Source organism: Cherax quadricarinatus, unplaced genomic scaffold (assembly GCF_038502225.1).
Source record: "Cherax quadricarinatus isolate ZL_2023a unplaced genomic scaffold, ASM3850222v1 Contig173, whole genome shotgun sequence".
Classification (NCBI taxonomy): domain Eukaryota; kingdom Metazoa; phylum Arthropoda; class Malacostraca; order Decapoda; family Parastacidae; genus Cherax; species Cherax quadricarinatus.
In genome coordinates, this window is record NW_027195199.1 from 141,614 (window position 1) to 161,334 (window position 19,721).

Consider the following 19,721-nt stretch of genomic DNA (forward strand, 5'->3'; position numbering starts at 1 on the left):
TGATGAGTGGGGGTTCAGGTATGATGAGTGGAGGTTCAGGTATGATGAGTGGGGGTTCAGGTATGATGGGTGGGGGTTAAGGTATGATGAGTGAGGGTGCAGGTATGATGAGTGGGGGTTCAGATATGATGAGTTGGGGTACAGGTATGATGAGTGGGGGTTCAGATATGATGAGTGGAGGTTCAGGTATGATGAGGGGGGTTAAGGTATGATGAGTGGGGGTTCAGGTATGATGAGTGGAGGTACAGGTATGATGAGTGGGGGTTCAGGTATGATGAGTGGGGGTTCAGGTATGATGAGTGGGGGTTCAGGTATGATGAGTGGAGGTACAGGTATGATGAGTGGGGGTTCAGGTATGATGAGTGGGGGTTCAGGTATGATGAGTGGAGGTACAGGTATGATGAGTGGGGGTTCAGGTATGATGAGTGGAGGTTCAGGTATGATGAGTGGGGGTTCAGGTATGATGAGTGGGGGTTAAGGTATGATGAGTGGGGGTTAAGGCATGATGAGTGGGGGTTCAGGTATGATGAGTGGGGGTTCAGATATGATGAGTGGAGGTTCAGGTATGATGAGTTGGGGTACAGGTATGATGAGTGGGGGTTCAGGTATGATGAGTGGAGGTACAGGTATGATGAGTGGGGGTTCAGGTATGATGAGTGGAGGTTCAGGTATGATGAGTGGGGGTTCAGGTATGATGAGTGGGGGTTAAGGTATGATGAGTGGGGGTTAAGGCATGATGAGTGGGGGTTCAGGTATGATGAGTGGGGGTTCAAGTATGATGAGTGGGGTTCAGGTATGATGAGTGGGGGTTCAGGTATGATGAGTGGAGGTTCAGGCATGATGAGTGGTGGTTCAGGTATGATGAGTGGAGGCTCAGATATGATGAGTGGGGGTTCAGGTATGATAAGTGGGAGTTCAGGTATGATGAGTGGGGGTACAGGTATGATGAGTGGGGGTTCAGGTATGATGAGTGAAGATTCAGCTATGATGAGTAAAGGTTCAGGTATGATGAGTCGGGGTTCAGGTATGATGAATGGAGGTTCAGGTATGATGAGTGAAGGTTCAGGTATGATGAATGGAGGTTCTGGTATGATGAATGGAGGTTCAGGTATGATGAGTGGAGGTTCAGGTATGATGAGTGAAGGTTCAGGTATGATGAGTGGGAGTTCAGGTATGATGAATGGAGGTTCACGTATGATAAGTGGAGGTTCAGGTATGATGAATGGAGGTTCAGGTATGATGAGTGAAGGTTCGGGTATGATGAGTGGAGGTTCAGGTATGATGAGTGGATGTTCAGGTATGATGAGTGGAGGTTCAGGTATGATGTGTGGAGGTTCAAGTATGATGAATGGAGGTTCAGATATGATGAGTGGAGGTTCAGGTATGATGAATGGGGGTTCAGGTATGATGAGTGGAGGTTCAGGTATGATGAGTGAAGGTTCAGGTATGATGAGTGGGACTTCAGGTATGATGAATGGAGGTTCAGGTATGAGTGGAGGTTCAGGTATGATGAATGGAGGTTCAGGTATGATAACTGGAAGTTCAGGTATGATGAGTGGAGGTTCAGGTATGATGAGTGGAGGTTCAGGTATGATGAGTGGAGGTTCAGGTATGATGAGTGGAGGTTCAAGTATGATGAATGGAGGTTCAGGTATGATGAGTGGAGGTTCAGGTATGATGAATGGAGGTTCAGGTATGATGAGTGGAGGTTCAGGTACGATGAGTGGGGGTTCAGGTATGATGAGTGGGGGTTCAGGTATGATGAGTGGAGGTTCAGGTATGATGAGTGGGGGTTCAGGTATGATGAGTGGGGGTTCAGGTATGATGAGTGGGGGTTCAGGTATGATGAGTGGAGGTTCAGGTATGATGAGTGGAGGTTCAGGTATGATGAGTGGGGGTTCAGGTATGATGAGTGGAGTTTCAGGTATGATGAGTGGGGGTTCAGGTATGATGAGTGGAGGTTCAGGTATGATGAGTGGAGGTTCAGGTATGATGAATGGAGGTTCAGGTATGATGAATGGAGATTCAGGTATGATGAATGGAGGTTCACGTATGATGAGTGGAGGTTCAGGTATGATGAGTGGAGGTTCAGGTATGATGAGTGGAGGTTCAGGTATGATGAATGGAGGTTCAGGTATGATGAATGGAGGTTCAGGTATGATGAATGGAGGTTCAGGTATGATGAATGTAGGTTCAGGTATGATGAATGGAGGTTCACGTATGATGAATGGAGGTTCACGTATGATGAATGGAGGTTCAGGTATGATGAATGGAGGTTCAGGTATGATGAATGGAGGTTCAGGTATGATGAATGGAGGCTCAGGTATGATGAATGGAGGTTCAGGTATGATGAATGGAGGTTCACGTATGATGAGTGGAGGTTCAGTTATGATGAGTGAGAAATTATTGTTGTTATTGTATTGATGAAGAAGCTCTAAACCCGGAGGATTCATACAGATGAGAGTAATTAAGTGTTTTGTGAGGTAGAGACGGAAGCAGTGGAGGCTTATGTGAGGAGGAGGAGGTTCTCCTGCACACTGCTAACAACAACAGCAATAAATGATCAAGTAGTGAGAGAACAATAACTGGTACGTATGATAATCCCTCTTGTTCCATGCTGGACGTATCCTACATACATAACTCATCCTGCAGGTCAACACACACAACAGTCAGTCAGGTCACACAAATTACCCTTCTCGTATTTCTTCACGCTCTAAGTACAGCCGGGCTTTAAATATTTGTGAAGCTCTCTTAGGTTAAGCTCTGGTAGGTTAGGTTAGGTTAGGTTAGGTTAGGTTAGGTTAGGCTAGGTTAGGTTAGGTTAGGTTAGGTTAGGTTAGGTTAGGTTAGGTTAGGTTAGGCTAGGTTAGGTTAGGTTAGGTTAGGTTAGGTTAGGTTAGGTTAGGCTAGGTTAGGTTAGGTTAGGTTAGGTTAGGTTAGGTTAGGTTAGGTTAGGTTAGGCTAGGTTAGGTTAGGTTAGGTTAGGTTAGGTTAGGTTAGGCTAGGTTAGGTTAGGTTAGGTTAGGTTAGGCTAGGTTAGGTTAGGTTAGGTTAGGTTAGGCTAGGTTAGGTTAGGTTAGGTTAGGCTAGGTTAGGTTAGGTTAGGTTAGGCTAGGTTAGGTTAGGTTAGGTTAGGTTAGGTTAGGTTAGGTTAGGTTAGGCTAGGTTAGGTTAGGTTAGGTTAGGTTAGGTTAGGTTAGGCTAGGCTAGGTTAGGTTAGGTTAGGTTAGGTTAGGTTAGGTTAGGTTAGGTTAGGCTAGGTTAGGTTAGGTTAGGTTAGGTTAGGCTAGGTTAGGTTAGGTTAGGTTAGGTTAGGCTAGGTTAGGTTAGGTTAGGTTAGGCTAGGTTAGGTTAGGTTAGGTTAGGTTAGGTTAGGTTAGGTTAGGTTAGGTTAGGTTAGGCTAGGCTAGGTTAGGTTAGGTTAGGTTAGGTTAGGTTAGGTTAGGCTAGGTTAGGTTAGGTTAGGTTAGGTTAGGTTAGGTTAGGTTAGGTTAGGTTAGGTTAGGTTAGGTTAGGCTAGGTTAGGTTAGGTTAGGTTAGGTTAGGTTAGGTTAGGTTAGGTTAGGTTAGGCTAGGTTAGGTTAGGTTAGGTTAGGTTAGGTTAGGTTAGGTTAGGTTAGGTTAGGCTAGGTTAGGTTAGGTTAGGTTAGGTTAGGCTAGGTTAGGTTAGGTTAGGTTAGGTTAGGTTAGGTTAGGTTAGGTTAGGTTAGGCTAGGCTAGGTTAGGTTAGGTTAGGTTAGGTTAGGTTAGGTTAGGTTAGGTTAGGCTAGGTTAGGTTAGGTTAGGTTAGGTTAGGTTAGGTTAGGTTAGGTTAGGTTAGGTTAGGCTAGGTTAGGTTAGGCTAGGTTAGGTTAGGTTAGGTTAATTTGAAAGTACCGAGAGTGAAAATAATATGTTTTGAACGTGCATTTTCTCACGCAAGGCAGGAAATTTGGAGGACATATGAGATAAATACATACATACATACATGCTAACAATCACTGGCAAATACCAGCTATCAACACCCACCATCAACATCTACACACACACACACACACACCAGGCCAGGAGCCGGGGCCAGGGGCTGAGTCTCGACTCCTACAATCACAATTAGGTGAGTAGGTGAGTACACCCCCCCCCCCCCACACACACACACACACACACACACACACACACACACACACACACACACACACACACACACACACACACACACACACACACACACACACACACACACACACCCACACACACACACACACACACACACACAACACAAGAAGAAAGGAAGAAACTGAGAGAGATGGTACAAAGGCGAAAGGAGGAAAGAGAGGGGATGGAGAAGACAGACAGGAGATCCCAGACCCAGGAAGAAGATCAAATACAGCCTCCCTCACAACTTTCTATAGAAGCCTCCCAACCAGGTCAACCCCAGTGCAACCAAACACTCTAAATCAAAACACCCATGCCACATCCAATGCCCCCACCCACTACATTACAAACTCCACCCCCACAGCAACAACCCATAGTTCCTTACCAGGTCTCCCACTTCCCCAGCCCCAATATACCTCCCAGACCACAGTCTTAGAAAAGAAGTTGAAGGTGTGGTATACAAATGCAGATGGAATAACAAACAAGTATGAGGAGTGGCACGAAAGAATCAAAGAGACATCCCCAGACATAATAGCACTCACAGAAACAAAACTCACCAGAATAATAACAGATTCAATCTTTCCATCCGGATATCAAATCTTCAGGAAAGACAGAGGGAGGAGAGGGGGAGGAGGAGTTGCACTGCTCATTAAAAACCAGTGGGGTTTTGAGAAAATGGAAGGAATGGATGGCATGGGCGAAAGGGACTACTTAGTAGGAACAATCCAGTCTGAGGGACATAAGGTGATAATTGCAGTAATGTACAACCCACCACAGAACTGCAGGAGGCCAAGAGAAGAATACGATGAGAGCAACAGAGCAATGATCAACACACTAGCCGAGGTGGCCAGGAGAGCACACATGGGGGGAGCAAAGTTACTAGTTATGGGTGATTTCAATCACAAGGAGATTGACTGGGAAAACCTGGAGCCCCATGGGGGTCCCGAAACATGGAGAGCCAAGATGATGGATGTGGTACTGGAGAACCTCATGCATCAACATGTTAGAGACACTACCAGAGAGAGAGGAGAGGATGAACCAGCAAGGTTGGACCTTGTATTCACCATGAGTAGTTCGGACATCGAGTGTATCATGTATGAAAGGCCCCTGGGAGCTAGTGATCATGTGGTTCTGTGCTTCGACTACATAGTTGAGTTCCAAGTGGAGAGAGTAGCAGGAATAGGCTGGGAAAAACCAAACTACAAAAGGGGGAACTACTCAGGCATGAGGAACTTCCTTCAAGACATTTAGTGGGAGAGGGAACTGACAGGAAAACCAGTACAAGAAATGATGGACTATGTAGCAACAAAATGCAAGGAGGCAGAGGAGAGGTTTGTTCCCAAGGGAAACAGAAATAAAGGGAAGAACAGAACGAGTCCTTGGTTCACCCAAAGGTGTAGGGAGGCAAAAACTAGGTGTACTAGAGAATGGAAAAGGTACAGAAGACAGAGAACTCAGGAAAATAAAGAAATCAGCCGAAGAGCCAGAAACGAATATGCACAGATAAGAAGGGAGGCTCAGAGACAATATGAAAATGACATAGCGTCAAAAGTAAAGACTGACCCGAAGCTGTTGTACAGCCACATCAGGAGGAAAACAACAGTCAAGGACCAGGTAATCAGACTGAGGAAGGGTGATGGGGAATTCACAAGAAACGACCGAGAGGTATGTCAGGAGCTCAACACAAGATTTAAAGAGGTATTTACAGTGGAAACCAGTAGGACTCCAAGAAATCAGAACAGGGGGGCACACCAGCAAGTGCTGGATGAGGTACATATAACCAAGGAGGAGGTGAAGAAGCTGCTATGCGAACTTGACACCTCAAAGGCGGTGGGACCAGACAACATCTCTCCATGGGTCCTTAAAGAGGGAGCAGAGATATTGTGTGAGCCATTAACAAAGATCTTCAACACATCATTTGAAACTGGGCAACTCCCTGAGGTATGGAAAATGGCAAATGTAGTCCCAATTTTTAAAAAGGGAGACAGACATGAGGCACTAAACTACAGACCTGTATCACTAACGTGTATAGTATGCAAGGTCATGGAGAAGATCATCAGGAAGAGAGTGGTGGGGCACCTGGAAAGAAACAAGTGTATAATTGACAACCAGCACGGTTTCAGGGAAGGAAAATCCTGTGTCACAAACCTACTAGAGTTTTATGACAAGGTGACAGAAGTAAGACAAGAGAGAGAGGGGTGGATCGACTGCGTATTTTTGGACTGCAAGAAGGCTTTCGACACAGTTCCTCACAAGAGGTTACTGCAAAAGCTAGAGGACCAGGCACATATAACAGGAAAGGCACTGCAATGGATCAGAGAATATCTGACAGGGAGGCAACAACGAGTCATGGTACGCGACGAGGTGTCAGAGTGGGCGCCTGTGACAAGCGGGGTTCCACAGGGGTCAGTCCTAGGACCTGTGCTGTTCTTGGTATACGTGAACGACATAACGGAAGGGATAGACTCAGAAGTGTCCTTGTTTGCAGACGATGTGAAGTTAATGAGAAGAATCGAATCGGACGAGGATCAGGCAGGACTACAAAGAGATCTGGACAGGCTACAAGCCTGGTCCAGCAACTGGCTCCTTGAATTTAACCCTGCCAAATGCAAAGTCATGAAGATTGGGGAAGGGCAAAGAAGACCGCAGACACAATATAGTTTAGATGGCCAAAGACTGCAAACCTCACTCAAGGAAAAAGATCTGGGGGTGAGTATAACACCGAGCATATCTCCTGAGGCGCACATCAATCAGATAACTGCTGCAGCATACGGGCGCCTGGCAAACCTACGGATAGCGTTCCGATACCTCAGTAAGGATTCGTTTAAGACTCTGTACACCATCTACGTCAGGCCCATACTGGAGTATGCAGCACCAGTTTGGAATCCACACCTAGTCAAACACGTCAAGAAATTAGAGAAAGTGCAAAGGTTTGCAACAAGACTAGTCCCAGAGCTACGGGGATTGTCCTATGAAGAAACGTTGAGGGAAATCGGCCTGACGACACTGGAGGCCAGGAGGGTCAGGGGAGACATGATAACGACATATAAAATACTGCGCGGAATAGACGAGGTGGACAAAGACGGGATGTTCCAGAGATGGGACACAGACACAAGAGGTCACAATTGGAAGTTGAAGACTCAGATGAATCAAAGGGATGTTAGGAAGTATTTCTTCAGTCATAGAGTAGTCAGGCCATGGAATAGCCTAGAAAGTGATGTGGTGGAGGCAGGAACCATACATAGTTTTAAGGCGAGGTATGATAGAGCTCATGGGGCAGGGAGAGAGAGGACCTAGTAGCAATCAGCGAAGAGGCGGGGCCAGGAGCTGTGACTCGACCCCTGCAACCACAAATAGGTGAGCACAAATAGGTGAGTACACACACACACACACACACACACACAAGACAGGATGTTCCAGAGATTGGACACAGTAACAAGGGGACACAGTTGGAAGCTGAAGACACAGATGAATCACAGGGATGTTAGGAAGTATTTCTTCAGCCACAGAGTAGTCAGTAAGTTTGGGAAGCGATGTAGTGGAGGCAGGATCCATACATAGCTTTAAGCAGAGGTATGATAAAGCTCACGGCTCAGGGAGAGTGACCTAGTAGCGATCAGTGAAGAGGCGGGGCCAGGAGCTCGGACTCGACCCCCGCAACCTCAACTAGGTGAGTACACACACACACTCACACCATGAGAGAACACTCACTAAGGTCCACTTAAGCGTCAACAAAGACCGTGCATTGAGGAAAGAGGTGATGATGAATCACAACAATGTCGTCTAGCATCGCCTCCTACCATGATAAAGCGTCCTTCCCTCCCTCCACACACACACACACACACACACACACACACACACACACACACACACACACACACACACACACACACACACACACACACACACACACACACAATATCTCTCCGTGGATCGTGAGAGAGGGGGAAGAGGCACTGTGTATGCCACTAGCAACAATCTTAAACAAGTCAATCGACACCGGGCAGCTGCCGGAGGTGTGGAAGACAGCAAATGTATTTCCAATCTTTAAGAAAGGAGATTGACAGGTAGCGTTAAACTAGGGACCAGTGTTACTGACATGGATAGTATGGAAGGTAAAGGTGAAGATGACAAGAAGAGTGGTGGAGCACCAAGAGAGGACCGGGTTCATAAGTGACAACCAGCACGAGTTTAGAGATGGTAAATTCTGTCTCACAAACCTACTGGTTCAAGAGCGAGAGGTGTAGGCAGGAATAGCAGGGAAGGTACTACAGAGGATCAAGGCAAATTTGACATGAAGGAAAACAACGAATGGTTGCCCCAGAACAGGTGTCGAAATGGGTGCATGTGGCGAATGGTTCCACAAGGATCAGTATTAGGACCGGTACTGTTTCTTACATATATGAGTGACATGATGAAAGGGATAGAATCGGATGTATTTCTATTCACAGATGAAGTCAAACTAATGTGGAGAATACAAGCCGACGAAAACCAGGAACTCTACAAATTACTCTGGACAGGCTACAGGTCTGGTCTGACAAATGGCTACTGGAATTTAATCTCACCAAGTGAAAAGTTATGAAGTTTGAAAAAGAGCAAAAAAGACCGCAGATGGAGTATAGGCTCCAGAGGCAAACACAGTAAACCTCATTCAAGGACAAGGACCTTGGGGTAACCACTGCACCGAGTATATCACCTGAGATGCACGTCAGCTTAATAACTGGTGCAACAAATGCGCGTCCAGAAAATTTAAGACTACCTTTCAAAAATTTAAGTAAGGAGTCACTCACGACACTGTATGCGGTGTACGTCAGGCCTATATTAGAGTACGCAGCACCACTACGGTACCCACGCCTGGTCATGCGTGTCCGTAAATTGGAGAAAGCGCAGAGGTTTGTAATGAGACTAGTCCCGCAGCTAAGGAATTTGTCGTTTGAGAAGAAGCTGAGGGAAATCATCATGATGACACTGGAGGAAAGGTCTAGGGTTGATCCAACAATAATGTGCATAATGCTGAGAGGAACTGATAGGGTGGACAGGGACAGTTTGTTAGAGAGACAGAAAACAGGAAAAAGAAGGCACAGATGGAATTTAAAAACACAGATGGCTCACAGGACGACAGGAAGAATTTCTTCATTCTTAGAGTAGTAGGGAAATGGAACAGCCTGGAGAATGATGTAGTAGAGGCAGGGTCCATACATAGTTTTAAGAAGAGGTACAGTAAGGCTCTCGAAGCCAAGAAAGAATGAACGTAGTAGCTACCAGTGATGAGGGTGGGTGGTGATGCAGGTAGTGGTGCAGGTGGTAGTGTTGGTGGTGGTGGTGGTGATGGTGCAGGTGGTGCAGGTGGTGCAGGTGGTGCAGATGGTGGTATTGTTGTTGTTGTTGGTGGTGGTGAAGATGGTAGTGAAAATATAAAGTTTAAAACAATGGTGGTACTGACAGTGGTAGTGTATGCAGGAACATAAGCTAAAGCTCGACCCCTGAAGCCACATATGAGTACACACAGGCGAGTACACGCACGCACACACACACACACACACACACACACACACACACACACACACACACACACACACACACACACACACACACACACACACACACACACACACACGCACACACACACACACACACACACACACACACACACACAGAAGAAGAGTGGTGGAACACCTAGAAAGGAATGATCTCATCAACAGCAGCCAACATGGTTTCAGGGACGTGAAATCCTGTGTCACAAACCTACTGGAGTTCTACGACATGATGACAGCAGTAAGACAGGAGAGAGAGAGAGGTGGGTGGATTGCATTTTCTTGGACTGAAAGAAGGCGTTTGACACAGTTAAGCAGAGGTACGATAAAGCTCATGGTTCAGGGAGAGTGACCTAGTAGCGACCAGTGAAGAGGCGGGGCCAGGAGCTTGGACTCGACCCCTGCAACCTCAACTAGGTGAGTACAACTAGGTGAGTACACACACACACACACACACACGCACACACACACACACACACACACACACACACACACACACACACACACACACACACACACACACACACACACACACACACACACACACACACACAGAAGAAGAGTGGTGGAACACCTAGAAAGGAATGATCTCATCAACAGCAGCCAACATGGTTTCAGGGACGGGAAATCCTGTGTCACAAACCTACTGGAGTTCTACGACATGATGACAGCAGTAAGACAGGAGAGAGAGAGAGGTGGGTGGATTGCATTTTCTTGGACTGCAAGAAGGCGTTTGACACAGTTCCACACAAGAGAGCAGTGCAAAAACTGGAGGACCAAGCAGGGATAACAGGGAAGGCACTACAATGGATCAGGGAATACTTGTCAGGGAGACAGCAGCTAGTCATGGTACGTGGCGAGGTGTCAGAGTGGGCACCTGTGACCAGCGGGGTCCCACAAGGGTCAGTCCTAGAACCAGTGCTGTTTCTGGTATTTGTGAACGACATGACGGAAGGAATAGACTCCGAAGTGTCCCTGTTTGCAGATGACGTGAAGTTGATGAGAAGAATTCATTCGATCGAAGACCAGGCAGAACTACAAAGGAATCTGGACAGGCTGCAGACCTGGTCCAGCAATTGGCTCCTAGAGTTCAACCCCACCAAGTGCAATGTCATGAAGATTGGGGAAGGGCAAAAAAGACAGCAGACGGAATACAGTCAAGGGGGCCAGAGACTACAAACCTCACTCAAGGAAAAAGATCTTGAGGTGAGTATAATACCAGGCACATCTCCTGAAGCGCACATCAACCAAATAACTGCTGCAGCATATGGGCGCCTAGCAAACCTCAGAACAGCATTCCGACATCTAAATAAGGAATCATTCAGGACCCTGTACACCGTCTACGTTAGGCCCATATTGGAGTATGCGGCACTAGTTTGGAACCCACACCTAGCCAAGCACGTAAAGAAACTAGAGAAAGTGCAAAGGTTTGCAACAAGACTAGTCCCAGAGCTAAGAGGTATGTCCTACGAGGAGAGGTTAAGGGAAATCAACCTGACGACACTGGAGGACAGGAGAGATAGGGGGGACATGATAACGACATACAAAATACTGAGAGGAATTGACAAGGTGGACAAAGACAGGATGTTCCAGAGATTGGACACAGTAACAAGGGGACACAGTTGGAAGCTGAAGACACAGATGAATCACAGGGATGTTAGGAAGTATTTCTTCAGTCACAGAGTAGTCAGGAAGTGGAATCGTTTGGGAAGCGATGTAGTGGAGGCAGAATCCATACATAGCTTTAAGCAGAGGTATGACAAAGCTCACGGTTCAGAGAGAGTGACCTAGTAGCGACCAGTGAAGAGGCGTGGCCAGGAGCTCGGACTCGACCCCTGCAACCTCAACTAGGTGAGTACAACTAGGTGAGTACACACACACACACACACACACACACATCAGCAGCATACGTGTAATTAACAAACTTCAGAATAGCATTTGAGAGCTAGAATAAAATTATCTTTCAGAAGCTAACATACAAGATAGGTTAGTGCAAACCTAGCAAGCGGCCCTGGCATGGCGCCCACACCTGGTAAAACTCACGCAGCAGCTCAGAAAAGATCCAAAGCTTGGCAACCAAACTAGTACCAGAATTAAGAGAGATGATCTATAAGGAGAATTTAAACTAAATGACCATGACGACCTTGGCAGAGAGAAGGATACTGGGAGACATAATTACTATATTTATAATCTTAAGGTGAGTTGATACGGCAGATAGTGACAAGCTAAACACACAGCTGAGATATAGGGATGTAAGGTCATACATTTTTATAGTTTCAAAGTGGTTGAAAAGTAGAATGACTTGGATGAGGCAGTGGTGCAGACAGTGGCGGAAGCAGTGGTAGAGGCAGAGGTGGAGACAGTAGTGGAGACAGTGGTGGTGACAGTGGTGGAGACAGTGGTGCAGACAGAGGTGGAGAAAGTGGTGGAGATAGTGATGGAGACAGTGGTAGAGGCAGTGGTGGAGACAGTGGTGGAGAAAGTGGTGGAAACAGTGGCGGAAGCAGTGGTAGAGGCAGTGGTGGAGACAGTGGTGGACACAGTGGTGGACATAGTGGTGGAGACAGTGGTGGAGACAGTAGTGGAGAGAGTGGTGGTGACAGTGATGGAGACAGTGGTGGAGACAGTGACGGAAGCTGTGGTGGAGAGTGATGGAGGCAGTGGTGGAGACAGTAACAATGTCGCATTAGTTGTACATGTGTCCTTTTACCCACCATTGACGACATTATACATGACGCATGTCAGGTCCTTCCTGGTGTATGCAGCACCAGCACTAAACCCCTACCTGATCATGCATGTCTAGAACCTAGAACAAATGCAGAGGTTTGTAGTGAGACTGTTCATGGAGCTAAACTTGTTGACATTAGACGACAGAACGACCAGGGAATACATGGTAACGATGTGAAAAATTCTGAGAATAAATCACGCTGTTGTTAGGAAATATTTCTTCAGCTTCCGAGTAGTCAGCGTTAAGAACAGGTATAACAGGGATCACAAAGCCAGGAGAGAGAGAACACAGAAGTGGTCAGTTTGAGAGGTGGGGCCAGAAGTTGAAACTGAGCCCCTTCCAACCACAATTAGGAGTACACACACACACACATACACACACACATACACACACACACACACACACATACACACACACACATACACACACATACACAAAACCTTGTAAAGACGACAACAATAGAATTATAATGTAAACCTGTGAAAGTGTGCATCTAAGACTTGTATCTTCCATAATTGCCTAAAATCAAGGGTAAAAGTGTGCAGAATGTAAACATAAGCAGTGAAACCGCAGCTGGTCCAAGACCATGATCTGGGACTTGTCACCTTGGTCTGGGACTTGTCACCCTGGTCTGGGACTTGTCACCCTGGTCTGGGACTTGTCACCCTGGTCTGGGACTTTTCACCCTGGTCTGGGACTTGTCACCCTGGTCTGGGACTTGTCACCCTGGTCTGGGACTTGTCACCCTGGTCTTTCTTTACTTCATAAACGGACTCCGACGCGCACATTAAGCACTAGTTTTCGAGACAAATGGAAGTGTTTGTGCTTGTGATGATGCTTGAATATTGCGTCCAACCATAGTGATGAGTAATATAGAAGAGGGAAGAAACCATGTACATAAAGTCGTGCAGCAGGAGTTTGAGACACAATAGGAGTCGACGAAAAGCCTCGGTTATTTGACCAAAATGAGTCCCAGATGTTACACAAGTGTCTTATTATTCAACTTGTCGGTTTTCCAAACCATTTACAATACATGTGACCAAAAGCTTCAGTGGCGAGTCATCATATGACTAGGACCCGAGTTAGGAAACAATTGTCTAGTTTCCCGACGAATGTAACCCAACTACAACATATAGGCTCTCTTTCTACTTCTTCCTATTTTCCTTTTGTATGTTCGGTACCGGGGTTCACTGTGGGGTGGTGATAGCATCGACTGACTAAACCACTGTACGGATGGGGTGTGAGCTTGCGACAAGTGAATCGTAAAACTCCAAGCGAGTTCAAGCTCCACCCGTACCGTGGTTAGTGTACAATCGGGTTATTACGATTTCGTGAGTCATGATCGACTGACTAATCTTGCTAGGCTATATAACTTGAACACGAAGACCATATCGAAGGACATAGACACAACAAAACACTGATTGGGTGTTGCAACCCCTGAATGGGTTACAATGTAGTATATGATGTATATTATGAAAATGTATATAATGTATATTACCTTTTCATATAATTTTATGTTGCTTATATTTCCGATAATAGCTAAATCGTAAATATATTGCTATATATTATTATATGACTTAGTTATGTTGTTAGGTAGGATGTAACCTTCATATATTATGTGCTCAAAGTTCAAGTCTTGATTGTCTAACTACTGTAATTATCGCTCGTGGCTCGTTACTCTGCCGGCTTCGGTGTTGCTGGGCAGCAAATGTCCACAGAGCTATCACGTGATCGAGGGGGGGTGTCCTCACCTCGCCTGAAGTATTCAGTCTGGTCTAGACTCGCTTGGTGGTTGGACGTATTCCTGACAAGTGCCTAACTTCCCCTTACTGGCCCTTGTTGGAAGATCGTCTCTGTCTCATTATTGTTGTAGGTTCTGTGGGACTCTGTTCACAGAACATTGTCTAGACTTAGTGATTTTCGACGTTGTACTGAGGTTGTGTGTCGCTTAGACACTCTGAGCAACTCAGGTCCTGAGCTGTAGCTTCTGACCTAATTTGTACTGGTATCTGTGTATTATCACAGTCGGGGATTTTCTTATGCTGAACTAAGATTCAGTAGTATGGGAGTTTTGTGACTTTTGTGGAGGATCTGCTGATGGTCCCTACTTAGTGTCGTTATATTATCTCCTTGTTCCTGATTCTGTGTCGCAGTTGCTTGTTATATTGCTATTGGGCTTAGTATTCTTTTTATTGTTCAAGCAGACTGTTCTGATTGCCAGTTGATCAAGAAGTTAGTTTATTTGAGGACTTTGTCAGTCACTTGTTTAAGTCTAGTCGAGTCGTGAGACATAGCGAACTACTTAGAGCACTTACACACATACACACAAACTTATTTGTATATTGTATTATTAAATGTTAATGTACCAGACGGTACTTTAGACTTATAAATGAGATATGTGCTTTCAGAACAATAATACTGTACACGAGAGAAGTGATTAATATTATTTTGATTACTGTGATTAATTTAATTTAATTTAATTTAATATACGCCTAGACAACTAAATTAATAAATTTATTAAATTTTAATTTCTCTAGTTAGTAGCCTACCAGTTTTAATCCTGAAGCACTATTAATTCTTATTGAATTCTAATGGATAATTGGACCAGGATACTGACTACTTGTTACAAACACCCAGTAACAGGCTGGATGCTGGAAGGGCAGTCCTTTCTAGTATTCACTGGAGATCTCTAAGCTTTATAGAAATCGCGTTTTTTGTAACATTGGGCGGGACGGAAGAGGAAATGTGTGATCATGAACGTTAAGCTGCAGTGTTCACGACACAGGACAACGTGGATAATGCGGACATTAAAAACACAAAGCATGCCACCAGTTGAAACATAGCACATTATAATGTGAGACTACATAAACAATGTGAAGACGAGAATCTTCAGGATTTCACTACTCGTAGGTAACTGTCTCGCTGACAAGTGTTTTTGTGAATTTACGGGAAAAAATCGATAGAGAAAAGTAAATAAAACACATGAAAAGTTATGTTAATCTCCAGGGTTTATTACCTGAACCTCAGCAATAAGAGGGGCCACTCTCACCGCTGGGCAACGGCGACCAGTGCAACACATAAAAAGTGAAGAAATGTTAACCAGCAAGCAGATTTTTGAGCAGTAAATTTCTGTATATGAAATCAGTATGGCAAAGTTAAACAAATCAGTCAAAAACTAAAATAATGAATGAATTATTATCATCCTGACTAAGTTCTTCACCAAACTCTAATTTCTAAACTGTAATAATTTTGGTAGGATTACCGACATTTTGTTAGGTAAGAGGACACATGTGCAACTAATGTAACATTTTATTGTTGCATCAGTTGCATTTGTGTCCTTTTACCTATTCTCTAAAGTACAAACTACAAAAATTTTGTGCAAAATAAGTAGCAAGAATGACTGTTTATTCCTGCAGGAAGACCTGAATAGACTGAGCAAGTGGAGTGAGACAAGTATGATGGAATTTAATGTACATAAATGCTCTATGATAACTGTGGGTTAAATTAAAACAGACTTCACACAGAATGATAACCGTGACTAAAAGAATTGTCTTCTGTAACTACAAACACTGAAGACTGTAGAATGAGACACTTGTCCAACATTTCCTCAGTCAAGATTCCCAAATATTGGACATGCGTCTCATTCTTCAACTTGTTTGTTCTCTAAATCATTTACATAACTCTGAAGATTATCTTTACCAATACAGTTCAGCTCCTGTAATAAACGCTTAAGACGGGGAAACAACGAAAACCTTCCTGAAATAATGAACAGGTAAGTACAAACAATAACAAACACTATCAGTGTACTCACCACCACCGTTCTTGTAACAGAGGTAAGGGAAGCGCCACACGTTGCCAATACCGATAGCGTTGCCGACGAGCGAGAGGATAAAGTCGAGGTGACTGCTCCAGGCACCACGGAGAGCCATCTCGTCCTCGAAGGTGACCAGGTTGGCATCGTTGGGCGTCTGCGGGGAGGTACCGTTGAGACCATATTGGGTCATCTCCGTGCCCACGCCTCCTCCTCCTCCTCCTCCTCCCTCTCCCCCGCCTCCACCACCTCCAGCAGACTTGTTCTTGTTCTTCTCTTCACCTTCCATGACGGAGGGTGGCTGTGGGGGCTGGTTCTCGTCTGTTATGGTGGCTGGCGGGGTGTGTGACGCGGGGTAAGTGTGTTGTGCTGTGCTGTCTGCTGCTGCTGTTGCTACTGCTGTTCACTAGGCACTCACAGCAGCCAGTCGCTAGGGCCTCTTTTACTTGTTCCTGCCGAAGAAAAAGAAAAAGTCAGAACTTGCTGTACTTGTCAATACATCTCACACACAAATTTAATTTAAGAATTTATAATAGCATGTTCATTTTTTCCCTATAATCTACCTTGTTCATAATTGCTATCGTATTTACTTTGTCTGCTTTTGTAAGGTGAAATCTAGGATATTTCCTTAATTCATGGTATAATTTAACAAATCTTTGATTCACTGATCACTACTGGGTCCTTTCTCTCTCTGCTCCATGAGTTTTATCATACCTAGTCTTAAAACTATGTATGGTTCCTGCCTCCACTACGTCACTTGCCAGACTATTCCAATTCCTGACAACTCTAAGACTAAAGAAATACTTCCTAACATCTCTTTGACTCATCTGAATCTTCAACTTCCAATTGTGACTCTTTGTTGCTGTGTCCCATCTCTGGAACATCCTGTCTCTGCCCACCTTGTCTATTCTGCGCAGTACTGTGTATGTCGTTATCATTTATCCCCTAACCCTCCTGTCCTCCAGTGTCGTCAGGCCGATTTCCCTTAACTTTTCTTCGCAGGGCATTCCCCTGAGCTCTGGAACTAGTCTTGCTGCAAACCTTAGCACTAACTTCTAGACGTCCTTAACCAGGTGTGGGTTCCAAATTGGTGCTGCATACTCCAGTATGGGCCTGACGTACATGGTGTACAGAGTCTTGAAGGATTCCTTACTGAGGTATCGGAACACTATTCTCAGGTTTGCCAGGCGCCTATCTGCTGTAGCAGTTATCTGGTTGATGTGCGCCTCAGATGTGCTCGGTATTATGCTCACCCCAAGATTCTTTTCCATGAGTGAGTCTTTGGCCTCCTAGCCCGTACTCTGTCTGCGGTCTTCTTTGCCCTTCCCCGATCTTCGTGACTTTGCATTTGCGGGGTTAAATTCAAGAAGCCAGTTGCTGGACCAGGTCTCTTCGTAGTCCTGCCTCATCCTCATCCGATTTAATTCTCCTCATTAACTTCACATCATCTGCAAACAGGGACATTTCTGTCTATCCCTTCCATCATGTCATTCACATAACCAAAACCCACACTGGTTCTAGGACTGACCCCTGTGGAACCCCGCTCGTCACAGGCGCCCACTCTGACACCTCGTCACGCACCATGACTCGTTGTTGCCTCCCGGTCTATTCTCTGATCCATTGCAGTGCCCTTCCTGTTATGTGTGCCTGATCCTCTAGCTTTTGCATTAACCTCTTGTGAAGAACTGTGTCGAAGGCCTTCTTGCAGTCCATGAAAATGCAATCTATCCCCCTACCCTGTCTCTCTCGTGTCTTACTTCCGTTACCTTGTCATAAAACTCCAGTAGGTTCGTGATACAGGATTTTTCTTCCCTGAATCTGTGTTGGTTGTCGTTTATAAGCTTGTTCCGTTCCAGGTGCTCCACCACTCTCCTCCTGATAATCTTCTCCATGACTTTGCATACTATACATGTCAGTGACACTGGTCTGTAGTTTATTGCCTCGTGTATGTCTCAATTCTTAAAAATGGGGACTGCATTTGCCATTTTCATATACTCAGGTAGTTGCTCAGTTTCAATGGATGTGTTGAAAATTGTTGTTAGTGGCACATAGCGTCTCTTCCCTTTCTCTGAGGACTCACGGAGAGATGTTGTCCGATCCTACTGCCTTTGAGGTATCAAGGTCACTTAGCAGCTTCTTCACTTCCTCCTCGGTTGTGTGTATTACATCCAGCACTTGTTGGTATATTCCTTGTTGGTGTATCCCGATATTTTGACTTCCCGGAGTCCTTTCTGTCTTCACTGTAAATACTTCCTTAAATCTCATATTGCCTTCCCATAATACTTCTTGATCGTATCTTGTGAGCTCCCCAACTTCCTTCTTCAGCCTGATTACCTGGTCTTTGACTGTTGTCTTCCTCCTGATGTGACTATACAACAGCTTCGGGTCTGACTTGGCTTCGATGCAATGTCGCTTTCTACGGTTGCTGGGCCTCCCTCCTTATCTGTGCATTCTCGTTTCTGGCTCTTCGACTAATCTCTATTTTCCTGGGTCCTGTGTGTGTGTGTGTGTGTGTGTGTGTGTGTGTGTGTGTGTGTGTGTGTGTGTTACGCTGGTGGTGTCCCGCGTTCTATGTATATTTTGCTCTCATTACTTATAATCTCTGGCCCTAGTTGCTACCCACACAACCACCCAGCAACCACCTGGTTGCTACCCACACAACCACCCAGCAACCACCTGGTTGTTACCCACACAACCACCCAGCAACCACCTGGTTGCTACCCACACAACCACCCAGCAACCACCTGGTTGTTACCCACACAACCACCCAGCAACCACCTGGTTGTTACCCACACAACCACCCAGCAACCACCTGGTTGTTACCCACACAACCACCCAGCTGATTTAAATAGTCTTTCAGTATCTTATTTACTGTTTGTTCTGAAGGGATTCCTTTATTTTATCTTATTATCTCATTTATCACAATATAGTTATCACCTTCTTAAAACAAAGACAAATTGTTGATCCTTAAAACACTCTATTCTTCTTCCAACAAAGATATACTCAGTAAATAAAATCTTTCACCGTTGCCAATAAAAATTAAAATTGTTCTTACTTAACTGTAACAAATGGGGATTGAACCTCATCTCTTGGCACGGCTTCTTAACTACATGCTAAGTGACTTCACGGGTTCACTGCCTCGGAGGCTCAAGCCTGCAGCACTCCTTTCGCTGTATGACACACATTCGGGTAGAGATATACAATGTATACACTATATTGTGTATACACCGTAATGTGCATACATCATATTATGGGGATGTTTATTTGAACTTGCGTTATATACACTGATATACTGTGATATACTGTGATATACGGTGAGATACTGTGATATACGGTGAGATACTGTGATATACTGTGATATAAGGTGAGATACTGTGATATACGGTGAGATACTGTGATATACTGTGATATACGGTGAGATACTGTGATATACGGTGAGATACTGTGATATACGGTGAGATACTGTGATATACTGTGATATACTGTGATATACTGTGAGATACTGTGATATACTGTG

General features: G+C 45.1%; 1 protein-coding gene across 1 annotated transcript in view; it reads right to left on the minus strand.

The window, feature by feature from the left end:
- The window catches only part of LOC138851243 (sodium- and chloride-dependent GABA transporter 1-like), a 131,648-nt gene extending 115,009 nt beyond the window's left edge, over positions 1 to 16,639 (minus strand). Inside the window, exon 1 of the mRNA XM_070080148.1 lies at positions 16,205 to 16,639. Within this exon, the coding sequence (XP_069936249.1) occupies positions 16,205 to 16,493 (289 nt within the window). The 5' untranslated portion in view covers positions 16,494 to 16,639. The remainder of the gene's footprint in view (positions 1 to 16,204) is intronic.
- Between the last annotated feature and the right edge of the window lie 3,082 nt (positions 16,640 to 19,721).